Here is a 26,430-nt window from a genome sequence, read left to right as displayed (position 1 = left end):
GAAGGGAGAAATCTCCGAACCAGAGACACAGGTCACCCCAGAGTGACCCCTCTGGGAAAAGATATAACCTTAGAAATAGGGATAATATTAAAAAACCTGATAGATATCAAGACATTGATACACGTCCCTCTCAATCTTTTCAGACTTCCTCGCAGAAATCGGAAAGAAGAGGACGATCAGAACAAAGAGAAGAGCACGCCAAGTCCAAAGACAAGGAACCTGCTCAACAAAAAAAGAAATTACAATTTCCAAAAAAGAAGGTAGCCAGTATCAAGGTAGTTAACAATGCCGAGAATACTGAGGACACAACTGAAAAACGGAGAGTGGGCTCAGACAATGCTAGACAGCGCAGCAGAAGTGAGCATAGCTCGCAAAGTCCTTATGAATCATCTGGAGACAGTGGACAGGAATGAATATCTTCAAGTGGAAACTGCAGACACCAGAGTTAGCAAACCCCACAAGATATACGAGATAACATTACGTATAGAGGGAGATAAGACTAGGAAAATAAGGGGACTATTTTGGGATAACCTCTCCAAGGGCTATGATATCCTTCTAGCTGAAAAAGACTGGCCACCAGAGTTTGTCAGGGAGTGCCCTCATGGCGAAGAAGTAATTATGCCTGCCTTCTCGAATCAAATCCCGATTCATAAAAAATACACACTTGCTAGAAAGTGGGCAGTGGCCTTAGCACCTGCTTTATATAAAAATCATGTAGGATGGGATGAGGACTCTCCTCCTCACAAAATCCAGTTAAAATCACAACCTACTGCACAAAGGCAGTACCCAATTAAGCAAGAAGCTAAAAAACAGGTAAATGAAATACTAGATCAGCTAGAATACCAGGGGGTGATTGAAACTTGCACCTCACAAATGAACAACCCTTTGTTTCCGGTCTCCAAACCAGACAATTCATATCGTCTAGTTTTGGATTACCGACACCTTAACACATGTTGCAAAACCTTTGCAGTGCAAAACTCACACAGTGCTGCACTAATGAATAACATAGTGCGCAAAAAATACAAAACAACCTTGGACATCTCCAATGGATTCTTTTGTCAAAACATAGCACCAGAGAGCAGATATTTAACTGCATTCTCAGTAAATGGCACTCAAAAACAATTCTGTCGGTTAGCCCAGGGGTACAAGAACAGCCCGGGGGTATTCTCAGCGAGAGTAACAGAATTACTACAGCTATATGATGATGAAGCATTATCTTATGTCGATGACATTTACTTAACAGACGATGACTTGGATACTCACTTGAAAAGAGTGAACACCATAATACTTGGGTTCGCAGCAGAGGGTTACAAATTCAACTTTAAAAAATCCAGAATTGCCCATCTGACAGTCCTATTCTTAGGATATGAGTTATCAAGTGAAGGTAAAAGCCTGGCAGACAATTTCCTAGAGAAATGTGCCGTAATCCAAGCTCCTAAAACACTAAAAAACCTACAGTCAATTCTAGGCTTCCTAAATTTCGGAAGAACATACATTGCAAATTACGCAGAAAGGGTCAAACCCCTTTATGATCTAATTAAACCAGACTTTAAAAGATCCAATTGGACTCAAACACACACAGAAATTTTGAGATCCTTACAAACAGACATGCTAATTAAAACAAAATTAGAAACACGTGATAACACACGCAATCTTGTGATTCGAGTCATCCCAGGGAGATGCGGATTCACATACCTGACCTCTAATGAGGGAGAAAAGGTACCAATTGCATTCAAATCACACTTGTACACAGAAGCTGAACAGAAATTCAGTAATACAGAAAAAATCATTCGTGCAGTTCAAACCGCAATAGCTAGAGAAAAAGACATAGCTGACGGTAGACATATCACAGTCAGAACAGCAGAATCAGCCTTTGAGGCACTAACAACACCGTGTAATTTACCAACAACAACATTGAATCCGGAATGGATACAATGGATGAATTCAATCACAACGGACAAAGTATACTACTACTTTGATCCATAACTAGAAGAATTAAAAAATCTAAAATATGAAAAGACGTATCCTCTGCCAATCGACATTCTGCCTCTACGACATTACGCCTGTGTAATCTATACAGACGGACATGCTCAACCCTCCGTTTGGGGAGAACAAGCATACAACCCCACATGTGAGATTACAAAAGAAGTGTGGCGCGGAGGTAAACTAAGACCTCTATTAACAAAAACACACTCAGTTGAAACTAATTCAGAACAACAAACTGAAATAATAGCATTGAAAATGGCGCTAGATAATGCGGATCGCGAATTCCCGACACTTATAGTGTCAGATTCATATTACTGCGTCAAATCATATAACAAGGATTTGCAGACATGGATTCAGAACGGTTACAAAGATGACACAGATGCACCAATAAAGCAGAAATTGCTCTGGGAACAAATAGCTCTTTTACAAAAAGAACTACCAAGGACTCACGTGACACACTCACTGAGTCATCAGCGTGATGGCGTTCACGTTGCAGGGAATTCATTGGCTGAAACAGCCACAGCGGCAGCAACTAAAACGGCTCCCGTAGTTCGAAAAAAGCGTACATTAAAATACATTGACGGTGAAACAGTGCTGGCAGTGAAAACGTCATCAAAAGGCGACTGCTCAGCGTTACCGATCAACTATCCACTCAATTATACATACATAATCGATGCAAAATCCGTCCCTTTTGCTCGAATCCCTGGAGTGGGGGATAGAGTGATTCCAAACATGGACAGGAGAAGCTTGTTAATCGCAGACGCACACATGGGTGAGGGTCTTGGACACCTCAAACTGAAAGATTCTCTGGAAGAATTACAATCACTGTACTGGTGGCCAGGCATGAGCCTGCATCACACCATGTTTGTAAAAAACTGCCCAAACTGCAACAGAGATCGCAGTGGGGAGAGAAACAGTTTAATACCTCGTCGTATCAAGGCAGATAATATCACCAGTAAAAAGCAGGGCTTGCGATTAACATATACAGGCTAGTTTCCACTTATAATGTCGATCCTCAGCACTCGGCTGACGTCCGGACTGTTATACAAAGATTTGCAAGTCTAAATGGCATATACGCTAAGAGCATGCTACGTTCGACCATTGTTTTCACTCAAGCCCTCCGGCCGGGGGGGAAACATGGCCGAATGAGCACAGCCCAGCGGGAATCTTCTCACTTCCTTCCTGAGGGTACGGGATGGTGTAAAGAAAAAACCAAGGCAGAAAGCAATCTATAATGGAAAGGATATTAGGTTCGGGAGCTGGGTAGGTCGAACATCTAATAAGTGTCCAACGTAGTCTAAATAACTTGCCAAGAAATTCTCTGAAGGGATTCAGTCCGTACGAATTATTATTTGGAACTAGAATGATTATCTCTGACCTCGACAGTCAGACTTCAGTGGTTAAAGAAAAAAGCTTTGATGTCAAAGACCGTTTGGCTATTTTGCAGGACTTAAACAAAACAAGAAAAGACCTGAGCAACATACAGTTGAAACAACAGCCAACAACCACTGAAGAATCACCACCTGTCCCAGCAAGACCTGTCTGGATTCCAAAAGTCGGGGATCTAGTCAGGGAGAAGATCACGGTAAAGAAGGAATTTGGGCCTTCTTACAGAAAAGCAGTTCCTGTCTTGTCCGTCAACGGGACAAGATCAGTTGTACTACCGCCACTTGCTGGTAAAAAGGAGAACCGAGTTGTATCCATCGACCTGGTAAAACCACAACATGTGGCCGATAACAAACAGTAGGCCAAGTGGACTCCCAATAAGTAGCAGAACACCAAGGTTTGCTACCAGTACAGAGGTCCTAACGAAGAGGCTCATCACATTCGAAACGCCTACAGAAGAACAACAAGGACTATGCAACAATGCAATAGAACTAAGACCTCTGAAAACCCAAATAAAAACATTTAGCAGAGACACACCAATCTATAATGAAGTACCAAGTGAAAATGCAAGAAACAGAAATCCTGAACCAATTGGAACAATTGACAGAACTGCATCCGGCTACTTCATCAACTTCGATGATTCCTCTGAAAGCCTCAGTGAATCAAAGACACAGCCATCATCAAAATCCTTTAAAGACAAAGCTAAGGAACTTTTGAACCAACTGAAAGAAACATATCTGATTTCTCCATGGATTGAATTTTGGGTGGGTTTTGGTGCATTTATCCTCATACTTTGGCTCATCATGGTATTAACTTTGGGACGCTTCATTGAGGGAAAATATGCTAAAATGGACACAGCAAGTCAGAACATCAACTTGATCCTCAAACCACACACATCTTCACACGTCGAGAAAAGAGAACTTTCTTCAGCCAACTTCACAGCCAATCCTATACCTGGTGGGGTAGCCTGGGACAACACTGACTATGAAATTTATGGTCCGGTCGAGATCCTGAAATATCCACACCAAATCAAGATCTCCTTGAGTGACTTTGCAAAACCAAACTCATTTGCTGATGATTGGGACTTCGAAAGCATTAATAACATGATGTCTGACTTAGTAATGTCTGCTAAATTTACAAAACATGATTATTTGCAAGGTTCTACAAATTATGATAGTATGAATTGCTATAACCACTATGGTAACCATTTTTTACATAAATCTGCACAACCTAGAAATGTTTTAAATTATAATCAATGGGAACATTGTGCAACACCTCCAAAAGGGAGCTCAAGAACCGTTTACGACAAATATTCATATTTTTCAGGTTTTAACACAAGTAATGCTGAAACATTCTATTTTAAATTGTCAAACAAGACAGGGATGAAAACCATGATAACCAACACAAAGTTGATATATTCAGATTCATTCTTCGAAGAAATGAATACTTTTGGATTTGATTATTGGGACAAAAATGTTGATTTGAAAAGTGTTTGGGGTACAAAAGAATGGCAAGTACAGGGTTTAGAAGCTTTGTTTAGAGCTTGCATGATCCCAGAACAAATGATATTTTTAAATGACACTGTTCAACAAACCACCTGTCTTGGCCTAGCCAAAATCAAAGATTTAAATAAACCGTCTATTCCAAAGCCAACAATGTTTAGCAATAGCTCGGATACGGATGAAGAGATAGACGTAAACCATATATTAAACCAAAACAGAACACATCCTGATTGGAAACAATGGTTAATCTGGCCCACAGATACAAATAACTGTCAAGACAGATTCCTGAATAAAACACAGGGGTTCAAAATGACCAGGCCAGACCCTAGATATCCCCAAAGACATCACCCAGGGATAATAACAACCTACAGTGTGGGCAAATTATGCCTTCAGTGGCTACAAACTTCCACACTGCCTGAAATTAAGCAACACCTAACTTTACTTACTGATGGTGCTGACTTGCGTGATTTCATAATGGGACCACGCAAACAGCGTCAAAAGCGTTTCATAGCAGCCTCTGTATATGCAGCATACAATGAGGCCTGGAAGGTTAATCAAATTGAAACAGCAGAAAGAATACGGGAAATTGACCGTATTCATTTGGAAAAATCACTTTCTGTAGTGGACAATGGGTTAATGACTCTGTCCTCCAGAATTTTTTCATTAGACAGCATTGTGTCTTCAGCAATCGATATATTATCGCAAGACTTACTGTTATTACAACATGGTCAGTCACAATTGCGTTCTATTGTACAGCTTGGCTGGACGTTACAAAATCTGCGTTCAGGCTATGTGCCTTGGCGTTTAATCAACACAACGTCACTATTCCAAATCTTTAACCTTACTGATAGACAAATCGGTATGGCGCAAAAGGGTGCTGATTATACAATCTTGAGCATTGAAAAACTAGAAAGATTACCAATGACAATGTCAGAACGACCTGTCAGTGAATGGATAATCCACGGAATCATAAATATTCCAATCTCAACCTTCAGGTTTCAATACTGCCAAAAATATATACAGGCTGGCATGTACGAGAAATTGGGGAAGGGGTACCTTAAAACAACTTGGAACCTGCCCTATTCACATGCATGTGTCAGTAATAAAGGACAGAAAGTGTTTCTTAGTGGCAACAATTGTGCGATGTCACTAAGCGGCACGCTTCTGTGTAACGGAATTAGTTTGCATGGAGCCTGTGAAGGGAATTCATACAACCTTTCATGTCACCAGCAAGGCGCACCTGCAACAGAAATAGAACCATTCTTTCAAAGACTCTATAATGGGAGTTACATTCTTATTGTAGACCGCAGATGCTGTAGTCTTATGCCCGGGACTCCTTATCTAGTCACTACGACTGCGAAGGTCAAGTGCTGTGGACGTTCTTTGTTCCCCAGCTCCTTTCCAGACAGGGAGGCAAGGGCATGGCCCAGTTTGAAAATTACTTCTATTCGAATAGATACTTTAAGCAGAATGAAAACAGTGCTTCTTCAGATGCCTACAAGGCTCACGTCATCAAAAGAAACGTATGATCTACAAGTCGCAAGGACGACTGCAGAGATACATACATTATTATCGACTAATTCCCCCGTACATTTCGCGGAAATCCTGAGCGAAATCTTAAATATTTCTGATACCACTGGGGTCTCAAAGGTATTTAAGACAGTATTTTCGATGGCATTAACACCATTCAAAGCCATACTGGGTATTTTTCCAGATTTCGTCCATTCGATTTTTGGCGGACTTCCCCTGATCCTGGGACTAATTGCAGGAATCCTATTCTTAGTCCTTATTTTTCGTTATGGCAACCCATGTCACAGATCAAACTCTCGCGACAATGGAAGAAACAATCCTAGCCATTGGATACCGGGACCGGATATCAAAAATCCTGGGACTCTCCCGGCTTAGAGACCTGAACATGACTTGGTTTCTATCATTTCGACCAATGTGGCAAAGATGTGTTTTACCTGTATTGAGGTGTCTGCTATGCGGAGAAGAATGCGTGTTAGACACATGTCTGACGCTACAATCGGATGCGCCAGTGGATGCAGATACATTGTTGGTTCCTACCAAGGTTCACGCTTTGTGCTGCCCTCAAAGGCTGCCAATCCTGATGACGGCATTCGTGGAATCTTCACCACTACGATTGAAGAGTAGTGAAGTTCAAGATGAAAGCAGCATCGATCAGGTACGACCTTCTGTCAGCAATGCGAATCAGAATGTCAATGGAGACAATCATGCGCACGAATGCATGGTTACACCTATTTCCGACTTAGTGGAACTTTCCCATGAAGCTGTTGACAGTTTTTTCGAAAGCCTTAATGATATGATGTTCTCTCCAGAACAGAAATAGAGACTTTTGAGCAAGCTCGCACACGGCGTTCCCTGAATTCGGCCTTCTACTTTAAAAATAAAGTCACATGAACAATTTTTCCCACCAGTTCACGGACAACAATTTTTTAGCAGCCCCAAATTATTTTTTACAAAATTTTCGGGACACTTATCTTCTGCTTAAAGTAAGAAACTATTCCTAGAGAACTAAGATTTCTATTTTTAGATACTTTATAAACTTTAGTTGCCCGCTGGTATGTTCACAAATATTTTATTATGTGATGAAATGGTCTCGAACTTTCTTTCTGTATAGCCATATTAAGAGCCATTTCATGTGTATTTCTCATATACCAATTAAGCAATAATGTCTACAAATGCGTGTTTACTTTAGCGTTTAATTCATAGCTTAAGTGCATACAATATATATGACTGCAATTTTTCAGTATATTTGAAAATTTCAAAATGCATTAATGTATTTTGGGGTGGTGAGGTATACACTATACTCTATAGTATGTTGTACTATGTTATACTATGCATAGATTAGTAAATATGACCATAGTTAGCGTGGAGTGGGTGTCATGTATTCCTATAGGTTCTGAATCGATCCCCCTATTCCTGACCCTATTCTGGTTAAACTAACTATCAAGTTAACTAACAGTCAGCCCATGAGGCAAGAAAAGCCCCCATGATGCAGATACCGTTATCTGACGCAGTCACACTACGGCACAGGAACGTGTTATCTGATTAGGTCATAACGCTTGAGATCTAATTAGACAAGCGACATTCCTCCAGCCCCTGATAAGGCATACAACGTTCTCATAACAAATCAAACCTATGACAACCTGGAAAATCCGTGCGGCCATTGTTTTGATTTCACAGAGAACTTCAGTAAAAGAATGTGCTAACGAGCAAGTCGTATGACATCTTTATTGACGTATCTATGTCCATCCTTACGTCAATCCCGGCACCTTTAAGGTATAAATATTGCCGATCTTGCCCTATGCAAACACACGCGTGGTGACGAGACGGAGCAGCCATACTTGCCGAAGCCCAGAAGCAGAGCAGACCCCGCTGGCAGCAGCCCCGCCTTCCTGACGCGCTGAGAGACGCGCTGCTATCTCCTACCGAGAGACCCAGCACCGGCGCTTTCGGGCAGCCCTCGCAGGCAGCCTGGAATATCGAGACCAGAGAAAGAGATACCATTCCTCATTCATCCTAACTTCCAGGTACAGAACTGAATAACCCCTCACAGAGAATTCTTTAGTTATTCACTTGGCAAAAACAAACTTAACTTAAACTGTAACTTTCTATTCCCGCCCACGCATTAGACTTAGGTCAGGTACACGGGGTAGGCGTATTTAGAAACACCAGTTGAGTACGTTTAGTCAAATGTATATGTGTATGTAAATATATTTTAATCATTTTAAACATCATATGGCTCAGAAACCATATCAATGTTTTTACAGTATTATTTTATACTATTGCTTTTAATGTATGCACTTTACTTAACTATAAGTATTGCAATAATATCGATCCATTTCTCTTGTACGAGAAAAGAGACTGATCAATAAATAACACCTTTTTATTGAACACGCCCGTCTCTTCCTTTTCTCTACAATCTGATGAGACTAAGAATGCACGTACTGACTGAGTAAAATAATTGCCTTGTGCTCACACGACTCTGGAGATACACTCTTGATTAGGGGAGAGCAAAGTTGTCATGTTCTATGGTTGTCAGAAACTAAATCCCTTCTTGTCTAATCAGGGGAGTTAATTCTTTCCTGAACATTCGAGAAAGTTTCTAGCGAACTCTGAGCTATGCTGGCAAACCCAAAACTTAAGTCTAGTATCAACAGTAGTAGACCTAGTTAACGTCTGGCCTAGGCCTTTACTGCTGTAGGTATTATTCCAATGCGCAGAGCCTATTGGGAAGATAGTAACTACACTACAAAACGCATGTTGAAGCTTCCAAGAGCTATATAATGAGTCAGCTAGGGTTACGCAAGAGACAAAACACAGAGGAGTGGCGGTACTAGGAAGACCCTCTGATGTGGTAGTAATAAGGAAGGCAGAAGATAAGTGGGGAAGATGGGTTATAATAGAAATAAAATTTAAGGGGGAAAAATGCACCATAGTCTCTGTGTATGGGTCTACGGAAGATGACCCAGACCTCTTTCAATTCTTAGATACAGAGCTGGCACTGTGGCCTGAGCCAATTATATGCTGTGGAGATCTTAATATTCATGATCCTACTAGTTCATTTGGTCAAATTGGGGCCACTTATACAGGAAGAAAAAAGAGAACCCATAGGGCATTATCAGCTATGGTAGTAAATAACTCTTTAGTAGACCCATGGATAAAAATAAAACCAAGTATCGATAGCAGTACATTTTATTCGGCCCCACATAAAGTACTTGTTAGGCTGGATTACTTCCTGATCTCACACTCCCTGTTATCAGAGGTACAGATAGAGAAACAGCCTCGAATTGTTTCAGACCACAGTCCCTTGGTTTTAACGATTAATCTGGGTCAGGCACAAACAAAAGATAGACAGTGGACTTTTGACAGAGCTCTGCTGAAAGATGAAGGCTATAGGGGTCATATGACAGGATGGATTAGATCATACTGGGAAATTAATAAAGATTCAGCCCCAGTGGGAGTAGTCTGGGATGCCTTTAAGGCAGGAGTACGGGGAGAAACAATGTCTTATGTGTTTTCAGCACAGAAAAGAACAAGACTCAAAATTAGCGAAGTGGTACAAAAACTGATAAGGGTGGAGGAGGACCTGGCGCAGGCTTTAAGAAATAGGGCACCAATAGAAGATCATCTGTTAAAAATAGTGGCACTCAGGGCAGAGGTGACGGAAAGTATCTCTAAAAAAGCAGCAGAGAATTATCTGTCTAAAAGAGAGGATGCGTATGAGCTGAGCGAGAAGATAGGCCATCTTTTGGCAGTACGTACCAGACAGAGACTAGCTGCATCGGATATTGTCGAGATTATGAATGAGAACGGAACTTTGGTAACTGAAGCAGATAGAGTGAGAGAGGTATTTAGGCAGTTTTATGAAAAATTATATACCAGGGATAGCACGGGAACGGTGGGTGAGATGGAAAATTATTTAAGGGAGAATGTCGATCCAGGTCTGACGGTAGATGAGAGAGACAGCTTGGATTCCCCCTTTGCCCTAGAGGAATTTATCATGGCTATAAGCATGCTCCCGGCCGGTAAAGCTGCCGGGCCAGATCAGATCCCGGTGGAGTTTTACAAGGTCTTTTATCAAACAGTGGGTTTGGAAATGTTCAATGTCATGATGGAGGCACAGAAAGGGGATAAATTACCCGAGACATGGGGGGAAGCAGATATTATTGTCATTTTAAAAAAAGGGAAAATTCCAACACTCCCAGGATCATACAGACCTATCACATTGTTGAATGCTGATGCGAAGATATACTCTAAGATTGTAGCGACAAGACTGGCGGGAGTAATAGAGGGGTTGGTAAGTCATACTCAGCATGGTTTTATTCCCGGCAAAGGCACAACGCAACACACCAGACAAGTTATTACAGCATTTGATGCAGCAAATGGCATGGGGGACCCTCTTGCAGCACTATTTTTAGACGCCGAAAAGGCTTTCGATAGAGTGTCCTGGGAATATCTATGGCAAATACTAAAATGGAATGGATTTGGAAATAGTTTTGTAATGGCAACGAAGACACTTTATAAAAACCCTACAGCAAGGATTAGAGTAAATAGAGGCAAATCACTAGCGGTTACGATTGGGAGAGGGACTAGACAGGGCTGCCCGGCATCACCATTATTATTTGCTCTTTACCTAGATCCCTTGATAAGGAAAATTGAAAGCAATATAAGAATCCCCCCAGTAAGGTTGAATGGATGCGTAATAAAGACACTAGCTTACGCGGATGACATTGCTATCTTGACTCCTAATCCTAGTATGGCCTTAGTGGAAATTGAGGCTGAAGCTCAAAGATTCGGGCAAATATCTGGTTATAGCCTGAACAGCTCCAAAACCCAAATTGTATGCAATCAACACAGTGTATTTAATGATCAAAGAGTTGTAGACTCTGCTATATACTTGGGGGTTGCAATCACATCTAATTTGGATGAGTTGGTACAAAACAATCTTGCGCCACTCATGTTAAAAGTCAAGTCCGATTTAGTACGTATGAATAATTTGCACCTGTCATTAGTAGGCTGCACTAACGTTATAAAAATGTTAATTTTACCGAAAATTTTGTATTTGTTTAGGACAATACCTTTATTTTTTGAGCTAAAATGGTTTAATGATCTGGAAAAAATTCTGAATAGATTTATTTGGGCCCATGGCAAGACCCGAAGGGCATATCGCTTTATGTCCCTTCCCAGAGAAAAGGGGGGGTGGGGGGTGCCCGATTTTAGATTATACTATTGGGCATCTGCACTCCAATATATGCGGGGATTGATAGGGGGGGGAGGTGTAGACGTTAGAACAATGAATGACTCATCCAGGATATATTCTACTGTGCTGGGACAGGAGGTAGAGAACTCCTTCCTCAAATGTATTGATTTTGCGTATTTTAAAAGAACTAGGTTCAAGACAGTACAAGCTGCTACTAAGGTTTGGATTGCAGTGATGAAAAAACTTGGGTTGGGCCGATACAACTGGTATACGAGACTATATAAAAACATCTCTCTCCCAAGGCAGATCTTCGGCGACATTACAATGGCAGGCTGGGTGGAAAAGGGGATAGTTCAGCTTGGAGATGTGAGGAATAAGGAAGGGATGCTTCAATTCACGGAGCTAATGACCAAATTTGGGTTAGATAGGAGGGACCTTTTTAAATTTTTTCAGCTAAGAAGTTTTCTTGGGAATAAGCAAGGTGGAAGCATAGGGTTTGCTAAAGTAGAAATCCTCGAGAAAATAAGATTGGGGGGAGACTGCTCAATACGGTGCTTTTATGCAGAGCTGGTAGCAAGTAAACCAGATGACATGGATAAACATGGCGAAAAGTGGGCAGAGAGGCTAGAAGGGGAACCCTGTTGGTTTAAGGAGTCGCTGGACTTAGGGCGAACTCTTCTGTGCTCAGCTCCGCTGCAATCGCAGCAGTATAAAACACTTTATTCGCTCTACTTTACCCCTGCAAAAATAGCAAAATGGGGGGGTACTACAGGCACCACATGCCCAAGATGTTCCTCCCCCGATGCAGATTTAATACATCTATTTGCACTATGCCCACAGATAAAGACAGTGATAAAGGATATAGAGCAGTTTCTGGATGCCACTCTTAATATCCAGATTACTTTAAAACCTCCAGAAATACTCCTCGGGATAGCTACAGATACTAATGTTATGCAGAGAGAATTCATCTTTGTTGCAATGGCTGTCTTTAGGTTATGTCTAGCTAGGGCTTGGTTAGATAAAAACCCCCCAGGAATGCAAGTTTGGCTGTCGAACTTGTTATCAACCTATAACTTGGAAAAGAACATATACGCCCGGAAAGGTAGGAAAGGGAGAAGCTTGGGGTTAAGGATATGGGATCCCATAATAAGATGGAAGGAAGGACTGGATTTGTGAGACTTGAACAGCTCATGACACGGCAAATGAAATAAGCAAATAACCTGAGTTGATGCTGATATGTTGCTTAATGAAATCTAAACTGCCTTTTCTTTTTTCTTTTTTTTTTTTTTTTTCTCTTCTTTACTTTCCATTATGTATGATGTAATACGATAATTGAATACAATGGATGGTTGAAGAATCTATAATGAACTGTGTAAATTGTGCAATGGTTTAAATAAAAAATATAAATAAATAAAAATATATATATATTATTTGGGTTTTTTGGTAAAGGGGTATTTTTAGGGTTCAGGGTCAGTTTTGGGTTTTTGGGTAAAGGGGTATTTTTAGGGTTCAGGGTCAGTTTTGGGTGTTTGGGTAAAGGGGTATTTTTAGGGTTCAGGGTCAGTTTTGGGTTTTTGGGTAAAGGGGTATTTTTAGGGTTCAGGGTCAGTTTTCAGTTTTTGGGTAAAGGGGTATTTTTAGGGTTTAGGGTCAGTTTTCAGTTTTTGGGTAAAGGGGTATTTGAAAGCAATATAAGAATCCCCCCAGTAAGGTTGAATGGATGCGTAATAAAGACACTAGCTTACGCGGATGACATTGCTATCTTGACTCCTAATCCTAGTATGGCCTTAGTGGAAATTGAGGCTGAAGCTCAAAGATTCGGGCAAATATCTGGTTATAGCCTGAACAGCTCCAAAACCCAAATTGTATGCAATCAACACAGTGTATTTAATGATCAAAGAGTTGTAGACTCTGCTATATACTTGGGGGTTGCAATCACATCTAATTTGGATGAGTTGGTACAAAACAATCTTGCGCCACTCATGTTAAAAGTCAAGTCCGATTTAGTACGTATGAATAATTTGCACCTGTCATTAGTAGGCTGCACTAACGTTATAAAAATGTTAATTTTACCGAAAATTTTGTATTTGTTTAGGACAATACCTTTATTTTTTGAGCTAAAATGGTTTAATGATCTGGAAAAAATTCTGAATAGATTTATTTGGGCCCATGGCAAGACCCGAAGGGCATATCGCTTTATGTCCCTTCCCAGAGAAAAGGGGGGGTGGGGGGTGCCCGATTTTAGATTATACTATTGGGCATCTGCACTCCAATATATGCGGGGATTGATAGGGGGGGGAGGTGTAGACGTTAGAACAATGAATGACTCATCCAGGATATATTCTACTGTGCTGGGACAGGAGGTAGAGAACTCCTTCCTCAAATGTATTGATTTTGCGTATTTTAAAAGAACTAGGTTCAAGACAGTACAAGCTGCTACTAAGGTTTGGATTGCAGTGATGAAAAAACTTGGGTTGGGCCGATACAACTGGTATACGAGACTATATAAAAACATCTCTCTCCCAAGGCAGATCTTCGGCGACATTACAATGGCAGGCTGGGTGGAAAAGGGGATAGTTCAGCTTGGAGATGTGAGGAATAAGGAAGGGATGCTTCAATTCACGGAGCTAATGACCAAATTTGGGTTAGATAGGAGGGACCTTTTTAAATTTTTTCAGCTAAGAAGTTTTCTTGGGAATAAGCAAGGTGGAAGCATAGGGTTTGCTAAAGTAGAAATCCTCGAGAAAATAAGATTGGGGGGAGACTGCTCAATACGGTGCTTTTATGCAGAGCTGGTAGCAAGTAAACCAGATGACATGGATAAACATGGCGAAAAGTGGGCAGAGAGGCTAGAAGGGGAACCCTGTTGGTTTAAGGAGTCGCTGGACTTAGGGCGAACTCTTCTGTGCTCAGCTCCGCTGCAATCGCAGCAGTATAAAACACTTTATTCGCTCTACTTTACCCCTGCAAAAATAGCAAAATGGGGGGGTACTACAGGCACCACATGCCCAAGATGTTCCTCCCCCGATGCAGATTTAATACATCTATTTGCACTATGCCCACAGATAAAGACAGTGATAAAGGATATAGAGCAGTTTCTGGATGCCACTCTTAATATCCAGATTACTTTAAAACCTCCAGAAATACTCCTCGGGATAGCTACAGATACTAATGTTATGCAGAGAGAATTCATCTTTGTTGCAATGGCTGTCTTTAGGTTATGTCTAGCTAGGGCTTGGTTAGATAAAAACCCCCCAGGAATGCAAGTTTGGCTGTCGAACTTGTTATCAACCTATAACTTGGAAAAGAACATATACGCCCGGAAAGGTAGGAAAGGGAGAAGCTTGGGGTTAAGGATATGGGATCCCATAATAAGATGGAAGGAAGGACTGGATTTGTGAGACTTGAACAGCTCATGACACGGCAAATGAAATAAGCAAATAACCTGAGTTGATGCTGATATGTTGCTTAATGAAATCTAAACTGCCTTTTCTTTTTTCTTTTTTTTTTTTTTTTTCTCTTCTTTACTTTCCATTATGTATGATGTAATACGATAATTGAATACAATGGATGGTTGAAGAATCTATAATGAACTGTGTAAATTGTGCAATGGTTTAAATAAAAAATATAAATAAATAAAAATATATATATATTATTTGGGTTTTTTGGTAAAGGGGTATTTTTAGGGTTCAGGGTCAGTTTTGGGTTTTTGGGTAAAGGGGTATTTTTAGGGTTCAGGGTCAGTTTTGGGTGTTTGGGTAAAGGGGTATTTTTAGGGTTCAGGGTCAGTTTTGGGTTTTTGGGTAAAGGGGTATTTTTAGGGTTCAGGGTCAGTTTTCAGTTTTTGGGTAAAGGGGTATTTTTAGGGTTTAGGGTCAGTTTTCAGTTTTTGGGTAAAGGGGTATTTTTAGGGTTTAGGGTCAGTTTTCAGTTTTTGGGTAAAGGGGTATTTTTAGGGTTCAGGGTCAGTTTTCAGTTTTTGGGTAAAGGGGTATTTTTAGGGTTCAGGGTCAGTTTTCAGTTTTTGGGTAAAGGGGTATTTTTAGGGTTTAGGGTCAGTTTTCAGTTTTTGGGTAAAGGGGTATTTTTAGGGTTCAGGGTGAGTTTTCAGTTTTTGGGTAAAGGAGTATTTTTAGGGTTCAGGGTCAGTTTTCAGTTTTTGGGTAAAGGGGTATTTTTAGGGTTCAGGGTCAGTTTTGGGTTTTTGGGTAAAGGGGTATTTTTAGGGTTCAGGGTCAGTTTTGGGTTTTTGGGTAAAAGGGGTATTTTTTGGGTTCAGAGTCAGTTTGGGGTTTTTGGGTAAAAGGGTACAGGGTAAAAATTAAATATAATTAAATTTAAATTACATTAAATTAAATTGATTAAATTAAATTCAATTAATTAAATTAAATTAAATTAAATTAATTAAATTAAATTAAATTACATTATATTAATTTTAATTAAAATAAATATTTAAAAATATTATATACTTACCAATACTTACGTTGTAATTGTATGCGTTGTAAAGGTATATGCGTTGTAAATACATGCGTGGTAATGGTATGCGTTGTAATGGATCCTGCGTTGTAAAAAATGCGTGGTAATGGTAGGCGTGGTAAAAGTATGCGTTGTAACGTCATACATCCATTTCACAAGTATACACAGTATACAACATTTCCTCAAGTAAACACAGTACATGATTTAAAGAAGAAAAGAAATTGGAAATTCTAAAATATAGACATTTCCTAGTGGCAAACATAATATTATTTCAAATAACAATAAAATACATGAATTTCACACCAATTATTTCTTCAGTATAAACAGGCAGGCAACCGGGAGGCGGGTGGGTCAGTGAGGAATCCAAAAGGCAGATACTGTATCTACCAGAAAAAGCATTACCGAAGGTAAGTAACTTGTTCTTCTGGTGGATACATCTGCCTGTGGATTCCGGGAAACATCCTTTACAACGCAACTTTTACCACGCAGTGCCTTTACGACGTAACTTTTACAACGCAAACCATTAAAACGCATTGCGCTGGGGGGCGCTCTAGGATACGGAATAGGTTTAATTTACTATCCAACACCTTCCCTACTATCCACGGGGACTGGAGTTGGAATAGTAAATTAAACAATTCACTATCCAGCGCCCCAAAGCACTATGCGTTGTAAAGGCATGCGTTGTAAAAGCATGCGTTGTAATGTCATACATCCGTGGATTCCTCACCTTTTGAATTGAACCCCCAAGCAGTCCCGCTCCCGGAGGGTCCCTGCCTACCTACACCAAAAGAATCTTGCAGCACAAAACGTGTAACATGGCTGTCCCTTCTCACCTCTGAGTCTGAGCAATAATGATTAGCAACAGTGTGGAGGGGGCCCAATTTGCCACCTTGCAGATGTCTACAACAGGGACACCTCTAGCTAAAGCAGATGAAGAAGACTTAGCTCTAGGGGAATGAGGTCGAATACCATCAGAAGGCTTCTTCTTGGCCAAGGCGCAGCAGCTCTTGATGCAGAGGATCATTCACCCGGACAGCGTTCTCTTGTGGACAGCCTTGCCCTTCATCTTGCCCTCATACCCAATGAAGAGTTGGTTGTCCAACCTGAAGTCTTTAGTCCTGTCCAAGTAGAAGCTGACTGCCCTCTTAGGGTCCAGGTGGTGAAAGCACTACTCATCCTTGGAAGGGTGAGAGGAGGGTAGAAAGTAGGTAAAGATCTGCCTTCCAAGGGGAAATCAGGAAGGCGGTTATTCCAGTCTTTCGACAGGCACCGAGCAGTGATACGAGGTTTCATCACCCCAGGTGCTTTTCTCTGAACTGCCGTTTTCCTTTCCCGGACTCAGCTGAACTGTTTGCCTTCAGGTTACCTTGCCTAAGGATCATGTTAATTAATATTTGCTTCAGGAGGTACTGGCCTATGGATTATGGAAATACACAATTTGAAAAGCTATAATTTGGGTTGATATTCACTGAGGATTTACTCTGCATTATTCCCGTTGGATAACCAGTGGATACAGAACTTGCTTCTTCCTTGACTATTGGAATATTTTTTGCGAGAGAATGAAGTAATTGCTCTATGTTTCTTTATATGACTTCCTTGGATTGGCTCCTAATTTTGGTTTTCCTGGTGTTTTTTCCTATGGTATGTTTCAATGTGTTTTCTTAAGGTGGAGCAGAAAAGGGCGATAGAAAGAAAGAACGTTTGTAATATGTCTTTTTCTATACTAAGCGTATGCCAAGAGGAGTAAGAGCACCCGTTACTGTCATAGGCTGTGTGGAAATTATATAACTGTATGATTCAGGTATGGCTCAGTCATAGCAAGACTATATGAGTGTAGGATTATCGAGTTGTGTTAAAACCAGATTTCTTCTGTGCAGCCTTTGCACTGCTACAATTTCAGGAGAACCTGTAACAAAGAAACACTCAGAAATGGAGAGCCCTGCAGAAAGCGTAAAGCATCAACAGCGCGTAAATAAGGCAACTGACATCAGCACGCCGACGAGGTCTTCTTATGGCTCCGATGAGGTCGCGTGGGGTCGCAAGCTGAGCCATTCCATTGTGACGTCCTCGTCGATGTGGGAGAGCAATAGAGAAAAGTTTCCATGGAATGCTGTCAAGGAGTAATTCAAAAGGTGAGGAATCCACAGGCAGATGTGTCCATCAGAAATAGAGCTTTATTATCTGGCAGCTCAGCTTGAATATACAATGTGGGGCGGGAATGTAGGGAACTGGGAGTAAAGACTTTTAGAAGGGCCAATATAAATTGAATCATTACCAGTGTGTCTAATGAAGGGGGCGAGGTAGACTGCCAAATTTCAGTATATAGCTTGGAGGGTGACGGAGGCATCGGACGTTATGGCAAAATGAGTCTCAATTGGTTCCCATACTCTAGTGCTCTTCCCTTGCAGTAGTTACAGCCCTACCGACAGATTAAACAGAACATGTCATTGAGAAGATGGAAGGAGGGGATTGCACCACACTGGGCAGTGTACCACGGAGATAAGTTTATTACCTCAACAAGCTAGAGAGACATTCAGCATAGGAGGTGAACAGTTCCTACAGTTTGCGAAACCGATGGGGATTGCAAGGCAATATAGCCATGCTTCCTGGACACACACCAGACCAGCCATACCTTAGATATGCTGCTGGGGCTACCCAGACACAACACTTGATATCTCAACTCTATAGTGCTCTAAAGGCAGTCTGGCAAAAAATCCCACCAACGGCTAGGCAGCGATGGAATGAGTAGTTGCCCGAGCCATTACCAGAGAAGGAATGGGGGCGAACATGTGCACTGGTGCAACACATAGCGAGTAATGCGAGATTTAAATGGATCCACTTTAACTTTTTGCACCGCACGTATCTCACACCAGAAAGGTTACACAAAATAGACATAAAGAGGTCACCCACCTGTGTTCAGTGCAACACACTAGAGCCACATTACCACACATCATCTGGGGGTGAGGCTCCATATAACCATTCTGGCGGGAGGTGGAGACCACCTTAAAAAGGGTTACCAACACAGCTATAGGAAATATGCCCAGCCACTGGGTGTTGGGGCTCATACCGTGCAGCAAGAGAGGAAGGATCAGATATTGATTTGCCTCTCTGGCACTGGTACTAGGTAAATGCCAACTGGCAATCCACGGGCTCACCCCTTAGACGCCTACTTATACATGCTGACGAATCGATGTGAAGGAATGGGCACTAGAGGACGAGAGATGAATGAGGGAAGTGCGCACTGATGATAAATTGGAGGAAGAGTTAAAACTGTGGGAAGACATGCTGAGCAAGCTTACAGAGCCCAGGGAGAGGATGGATACCCAACAATCACCAGAAGTTCAAGTTCAGAAATTTGTATAGCGCACTACTCACCCATAAAGTCCACATTTGTAAAGCGCACAATCACCCGTAAGGGTCTCTAGGCGCTGGGGGCCGTCGGGAAGATTAAGCGAGCTATTGCCCAGAGTCACATGGTGCTGGGCTAACCTGCCGCCGGAGCCGGGGATCGAACCGTGGTCCCCAGATTCCAACGTCAGTCGCCCTGGCCGCGGCGCCACACCTCTCCCATAGGGTCTCAAGGCGCTTGAGGGAGGGGGGGAGTTTTACTTATCGAATATCCAAGTTTTGAGTTGCTTTCTGAAGGAGAGATGGTTCTGTGTAAGGCGGATGTGGGTGGGGAGAGAATTCCATGTTTTGGCCACTAAGTAGGAGAAGGATCTTCCCCCCATAGTGGATCTATGGAATCGCGGAATTGCGGCGAGGGCTTGATTGGACGATCGTAATTGGCGGGTGGGGGTGTAGAAGGACAGTCGCGTGTTGAGGCATTCGGGTCCTAGGTCGTAGAGGGCTTTGTGTGCGTGGGTGAAGAGACGAAACGTTATTCTCTTGTTGACGGGGAGCCAGTGGAGGTCTTTCAGGTGAGCGGAAATGTGAGCTTGACGGGGGATGTCCAGTATGAGTCTGGCTGAGGCGTTTTGGATGCATTGGAGTTTTTTTTGTAGTTTGGCTGTGGTTCCGGCGTAAAGGGTGTTTCCGTAATCCAGTCGGCTTGTGACCAGTGCCTGGGTGACCGTCTTTCTTGTTACGGTGGGGATCCAACGGAAGATTTTTTTGAGCATGTGTAGGATGTTGAAGCATGATGATGAGCCGGCGTTGACTTGTCTGGTCATCGAGAGGGAGGAGTCCAGGATGAAGCCCAGGTTACGTGCGTGATCCATAGGTATGGGTGCGGTTCCCAGGGCCGGTGGCCACCATGAGTCGTCCCAGGCAGAGGGGGATGAACTTAATATGAGAACTTCCGTTTTGTCCGAGTTTAGTTTTAAACAGCTGTTATTCATCCACTCGGCTACTTCTTTCATTCCTTCGTGTAAGTTGGTTTTGGCGGTGTTTGGATCTTTGGTGAGGGAGAGGATCAGCTGGGTGTCGTCTGCATAGGAGATGATGTTGAGGTTGTATTGGCACGCGATGGATGCGAGGGGACTCATGTATACGTTGAAGAGGGTGGGACTGAGTGATGATCCTTGAGGCACGCCGCAGATGACTTCGGTGGCCTCTGATCTAAAAGGGGGGAGACGGACTCTCTGGGTTCTTCCGGCGAGGAACGAGATGATCCAGTCCAATGCTTTTCCTTGTATTCCGACGTTGCTGAGGCTTTGTATGAGGGTTTTAATAAAGACTGTGTCGAAGGCTGCGGAAAGGTCAAGTAGGATGAGGGCGGCTGTTTCTCCGTTGTCTAGTAGAGTTTGAATGTCGTCTGTTGCTGCGATGAGGGCGGTTTCGGTGCTGTGTTTGGTTCGGAAGCCGGACTGTGAGGGGTCGAGGGATTTGTTGGATTCAAGGAAGGCGGCGAGCTGACTGTTGACGGCTTTTTCAATGACTTTGGCTGGGAATGGGAGGAGCGAGATGGGGCGGTAGTTCTTAAGTTCAGTGGGGTCTGCTGTGGGCTTCTTCAGAAGGGCGCTGAGTTCGGCATGTTTCCAGCTTTCCGGGAAGGTAGCGGAGTTGAAGGAGCAGTTGATGACGTCGCGGAGATGGGGTGCGATGATGGAGTCTGCTTTGTTGAAAATGTGGTGGGGACATGGGTCGGTTGGCGATCCTGAGTGGATGGAGTTCATCAGGCGGATGGTGTCTTCAGTGGTGATTGCGTTCCAGTCGCAAAGGTTGTTAGAGTGCGGATTTGGTTCGGAGGTGGGTGGAGTGGAGTGGTCTTCGGGCTGGTTTTTGAAGCTGTTATGTATGTCGGCGATTTTGTTGTGAAAGAAAGAGGATAGAGAGTCGCAGAGGTCTTGGGAGGGAGTGATGTCGTTGGTGCCGGGGGTGGAATTGGTAAATTCTTTGACGATGTTGAATAGTTCCTTGCTGTTTTGGGCGCTGTTGTCAAGGCGATCCTTGAATGCTGATTTCTTGGTGGATCGGATCAGTTGGTGGTGTTTGCGGTTGGCGTTCTTGAAAGTGGTCAGGTTGTCAGTGGTTGGGTTTTTTCTCCAGGTTTTCTCGAGGGTGCGACAGAACTTCTTGGATTTTTTAAGGTCATCGTTGAACCAGGGGGCTTTTTTGCTACCTTGCTTGATTTTATGGTATTTCAAGGGTGCTAGTTCGTCGGCGCTGTGGGTGATCCATTGTGTGAGGTTGGTGGCTGCTTGGTTAGGGTCCGATGATTTAGCAGGAGTGTTCTGGTGAAGCGATGTGAAGATCTGGTCGGTGGTAATTTTGTTCCAATTTCTTCATGGAATAGGTTGTGGGGGGTTGTGGGTCGTGGTCTTTTTGTAGTTGAAGTGAACGCAGCTGTGGTCCGTCCAATGGAGAGCTGTGATGTGATCGAAGGAGATGTGCTTGCTGGAAGTGAAGATAGGGTCGAGCGTGTGTCCTGCCAAGTGAGTGGGGGTGTCAACAAGTTGTTTGAGTCCGAGATTGGCCAGGTTGTCCAGAAGGGTGGAGGTGTTGCTGTCGTTTTTCTTTTCCAGGTGGAAGTTGAGGTCTCCCAGTAGAATGTAGTCCTCGGAGGGGAGGGCGTGTGGGCTGATGAAGTTGGTGATGTCTTCGCTGAATTGTTTTCAGGGACCTGGTGGTCTGTAGATGAGGGTGCCTCTGAGTGTGGTCTTGGGGTCGGTGTGGATCTGGAAGTGAAGGTGTTCGGCGTTAGCGAGGTTATCGTCGGAACTGGTCGTGATGCGGATGGTGTTCTTATGGACGATGGCAATGCCTCCTCCTATTTTGTTGGTGCGGTCCTTTCGGATGATCTTGTAGTCGTCCGGGATGGCTATGGCGATGTCGGGCGCTGATGAGGCGTTCATCCAGGTTTCTGTAAGGAAGGCGACGTCCGGTGATGTAGTGTCGAGTAGGTTCCAAAGTTCAATGGAGTGTCTATGGACCGAGCGGGTGTTGAGTAGGATGCACTTTAGATGGTTAGTGACGGAGCTCTGTTTGGAGATCGTGAATTTGGTGTTGGGTCTGATAAAGTCGAACTTGCAGGAATGGCATGTGAAGGGTCCATGGGTTTGTCCTGGGGCGGCTAGGTTGCAGTTTTGGAGTCTGCCGGGGTTAAGTGTTGATAGGGTAGCGGCGTCGTACATAATGCGGGTGGAGTGGGGTTTGCGGGGGCCAGGGGGTCTGGCGCTGGGCGCGGTCCAGGCGCGGACGGGCATAGACAGGCTTACCTTTGGCGCACCTTCGGAGCGCGTGGGGCGCGACCGCTGCGCGTGAACGCTGCGCGCAAAAGCATCTGTCATAAGTGGATAGAGGAGGGGGGTGGGGCGAGGGAGGAGCAGCTGGGAGGCGGGAGCGGGGTGGAGAGCCGGGCTGGGAGTCACAACAACAAACAACAAAATGGCCGCAGGCCAAAAGCGAAACAGGACGAGATTGGGGCACGACCTTAATTAAGCGCTATGAACACTGGGCAGCACAGTCAGGCAACAATTATTACAGCAGGCAAAGCGAGTGGCACATCAAATAATAATGGAACAGTAAATCACAAATCACGGTCTGATACTTCAAGCGCTACGATGATTCAATATTCGGCAGTGCGAGCAAGTCTGCCAATAAGCGCTACTATCACAAAGCAAAATTATGGCTGTGCGAGCGTGGCAATCAGCTGGAAATAAGCGTTACTATCACAAAACAGAAATTATGGCAGTGTGAGCAATGCGTGGCAGTCAGCTGGCAATAAGCGCAACCAGAACAACCGAGTCACTAGATGTAATATATGTGATAGGGTGCGGGTTTGTTTACTACTGCAGGAAAGGAGGTCACAGGGGCAGCGGTTATACATCTCAAGATGATGAATGAGAAAGAAACGTACAAAATTGCAGAACACTTATTTCCATGAGTCACATGTGTGCTTTTGTGTCGGGTCAGAGTGGGGGGATACAGTTGAAATTATTACATGCAATGTTTTTCATTGTCAATGCTTAAAACTGCTGCTTGCGTGTCCTAAAAAAATCAATAAAGATATATATATTTTTTTCCAATCAAAACCAGGAACCTTTCAGAATAAATTGAAAACAGTATACAAAGCAACAAAACGTTCTTTTCAGAATCACCTTTGTTGGTTTAAAAACAGAAAAAAATTGCTGTTTTTCATGTATGTGGCTAACAGCGAACGCGTGTGACTATATTTTAAGGGAAAATTTACTAGTATTTGTGTGGCATGGTGCAGCACCCAAACATGCTCTGCTGTGTTCCATAATAGTGAGAAAGAAAAAAAAACAATATCTACTAAGATATGGTGCTATTTTTCTCTCTGTGAGAAGTCAGCCCCCCCAGCTGGACCCTCAACAGAGGCCCAATCTACAAGCTTCAACAGCATGGTGTCATGTTCCCCTACAAGCCTCCTTCACAAGTATTGGTACTGCTTTAACGGTGCCCCAAAACGAAGCTTGCAAAGTACTGCAACATCATGAGCGGGAAGACTGGTATACATGTGAAACACCTGGTAGTATTACGGGCACCATACAGAAGCCTTGCTGTGTCTCACATCCGTATAGCGATAAGATATTAAAGGTTGCATTTTTTTTTTTAACACCTTCAAATGTGAAGTAATAATTTGATGTCATTGGATCCAATGTATTAGTAAATCCGAAGTAAAAACAATGAAGACAGCGATTTCAAAATAAAAAATCTGACAAAACTGTACCACACTGAGCCCTAGGGCTTAAAACCAGACACATTGGGAAAAGACATACACCTTAATTTTGAAGTTAAAATAATAAAGCATCGAGATATAGACATAAAAATCAATCTTGGCTCCGCATCTCTTGTCTGTGAGTGTGTGTAAATAAAGGAAATTATGTTTCCAACTCTTCTGGAGTTTTAACCCTGCACTGACATTACTTCTGGTGTTGTGTGCCCATGCAGTCAATGTCGTTCAGCCACACGTAGGCCTGTTAAATGACTCCTATTGAAAAATATTCCAGCTTCAGTCTGACAGGTAGAGAAAGTTTCCTGGGTCTAGCCTTCCATCTGGGGAGAAAAGATCATGTAAGGAATCTGTGAGTACAAGTATCCTTTAGAAATGCATTTCTGTCTTCTATGATCTTGTTGCAATTATTGTGCTATCCTAGTTACTGTCCTTTGTGGGATCGCATGGCCTTCCTAACGCAGTGGCATACACCACTCACTAACATATACTATAACACAATTCATCATAGTTTAACACAACATTACTTAACAAACCAGCCACACAAGTGTTAAATAAGACATTTATCAGATCACGCTAAATAGGAATTCACTGTTTATTATAGTTAATCTTTTTCTAAAAATCAAATTAATGGTTTTTCAAGTCTAGATCAAAAAACTTGCTATATCTGATTACATGGGAAAAAAATCAGTGTAAAAAATGAATAAACATTAAAAGATTTTCCACGATGAGGAAGCTCTAGGTTTCGCGCAAGCAAAACACATAAATAGAAGCTATGGTCTTTCCATCTTCCTTTGTGCCTTCAGACAAAATGTCAACAAAATATTCCAAATCTGTAACTATGAAAATATAGTAACAGTGCAGTCACGTTGAAATAGCTATAAAATGCAGCAACCTAAAGCATGAATTATACTCTTTTGTAAACCAAGGACCGAATGCTAAGTCATTCAAAAAACAAAAATGCACGTCTCGATGAACCTCAAAAATGTGTGAAAGAAAAAAAGGTCAAACAGCAGAGGGAATAAATAATATTAAACATACACTTATTATAATCCCCAGCCATAAAATACCGATCTCCAGTCACAAAATAATGATGGCACTAATAGCTACCAAGTTATTCCATATGAATTTGTAAATTATTTAATTATAGTAAACCACGAACTCATTTAGAGGACCTAAAAAGTTAAGTTAGTTGAAGGCATTTTTATTGCTCTAAGTGCCACACATCTTAACGGGGTGACATTATACATGTTTACGAGAACATTTTTTTTAATTTAGAGTTCTAGTAAAGAGTATGTTCATTAACGGGGTGACAGTATACATGTATACGAGAACATATATATTTTTTTAATTTAGAGTTCTAGTAAAGAGTATGTTCGTTCCAACAAAATATTGCAGACGCGGTACACGACTCCTACAGAAATGTGCCTCTTCGCAGGTGTGGTTGCAGCAATACAAACCTTTCTTTATTTTTCTCAGAACCCTTTTTCCCCCCGAATAAATATAGCATTGTTCTAGAACTTTTCCTATGGCTCGTGCGCCGGTCGCGTTGTGGTGACGTCAAATGTTTACCACAAAACAACTTATGTAGCTGTATTTTTGTCAAATTTGCATTCTTTGTCTATATAACCGCATCTTCACCCTCATTCGAGTCGCCTTTAACTGAGTTGCCGAACTCTTGCTTCTGGTCGGAGGCCTCCACCGAGGAGTTCTCACAACACTCGGATGCTTTACTTGTAAATTCGGTATGGGTGAGACTGCGAACCCCTGGTTGGTATAGCAGCATTGCTGGACGATCCTGCAAAGAAGGAAAAAAAATGTTGTTATACTTTGATAAAAAAGAATAGCCAAGGAAAAGATTAAAACATTTCAAACCGCAAAAGTGTATGTCTTCTTCTCGAGTATTTTATGTCAAACAATTTAAAAATGTTGACCAGAGGGATTAAATATTTTTATGAATTTTTGTTACTGAAAGGCTCTCGTCTACTTGCAAGATGTTTATGAACCAAGCACTTTGAGTTCAATAAATACACACTCAAAAATATGTTCTAAAATTGAGCTACTCAGTGGGTGATTCTTTTAACAACCAGTGTATGGAGATTACTTGGTCCACAAATAAAGTAATGTATAATAAAAACAATTATTCATTTGGGTCACATTCGACCTCCTTCAATTTTACACTCATTCATGCAATATGTGCTCTATAATTTGAGACC

General features: G+C 42.3%; 1 protein-coding gene across 7 annotated transcripts in view; it reads right to left on the bottom strand.

The window, feature by feature from the left end:
• Window positions 1-26,430, bottom strand: part of UPF3A (UPF3A regulator of nonsense mediated mRNA decay) — a 726,694-nt gene that overhangs the window by 184,880 nt on the left and 515,384 nt on the right. Inside the window, exon 10 of one of the 7 annotated variants that reach the window (XM_078657877.1) lies at window positions 24,796-26,012. The exons of the other annotated variants lie outside the window; for them this stretch is intronic. Within the exon in view, the coding sequence (XP_078514003.1) occupies window positions 25,945-26,012 (68 nt within the window). The 3' untranslated portion in view covers window positions 24,796-25,944. Of the gene's footprint in view, window positions 1-24,795; window positions 26,013-26,430 lie in introns of those variants that run through there. 7 annotated transcript variants of the gene reach the window in all.

Source organism: Lissotriton helveticus, chromosome 8, assembly GCF_964261635.1.
Source record: "Lissotriton helveticus chromosome 8, aLisHel1.1, whole genome shotgun sequence".
Taxonomy (NCBI): domain Eukaryota; kingdom Metazoa; phylum Chordata; class Amphibia; order Caudata; family Salamandridae; genus Lissotriton; species Lissotriton helveticus.
This window is presented reverse-complemented; position numbering and strand designations above follow the sequence as displayed.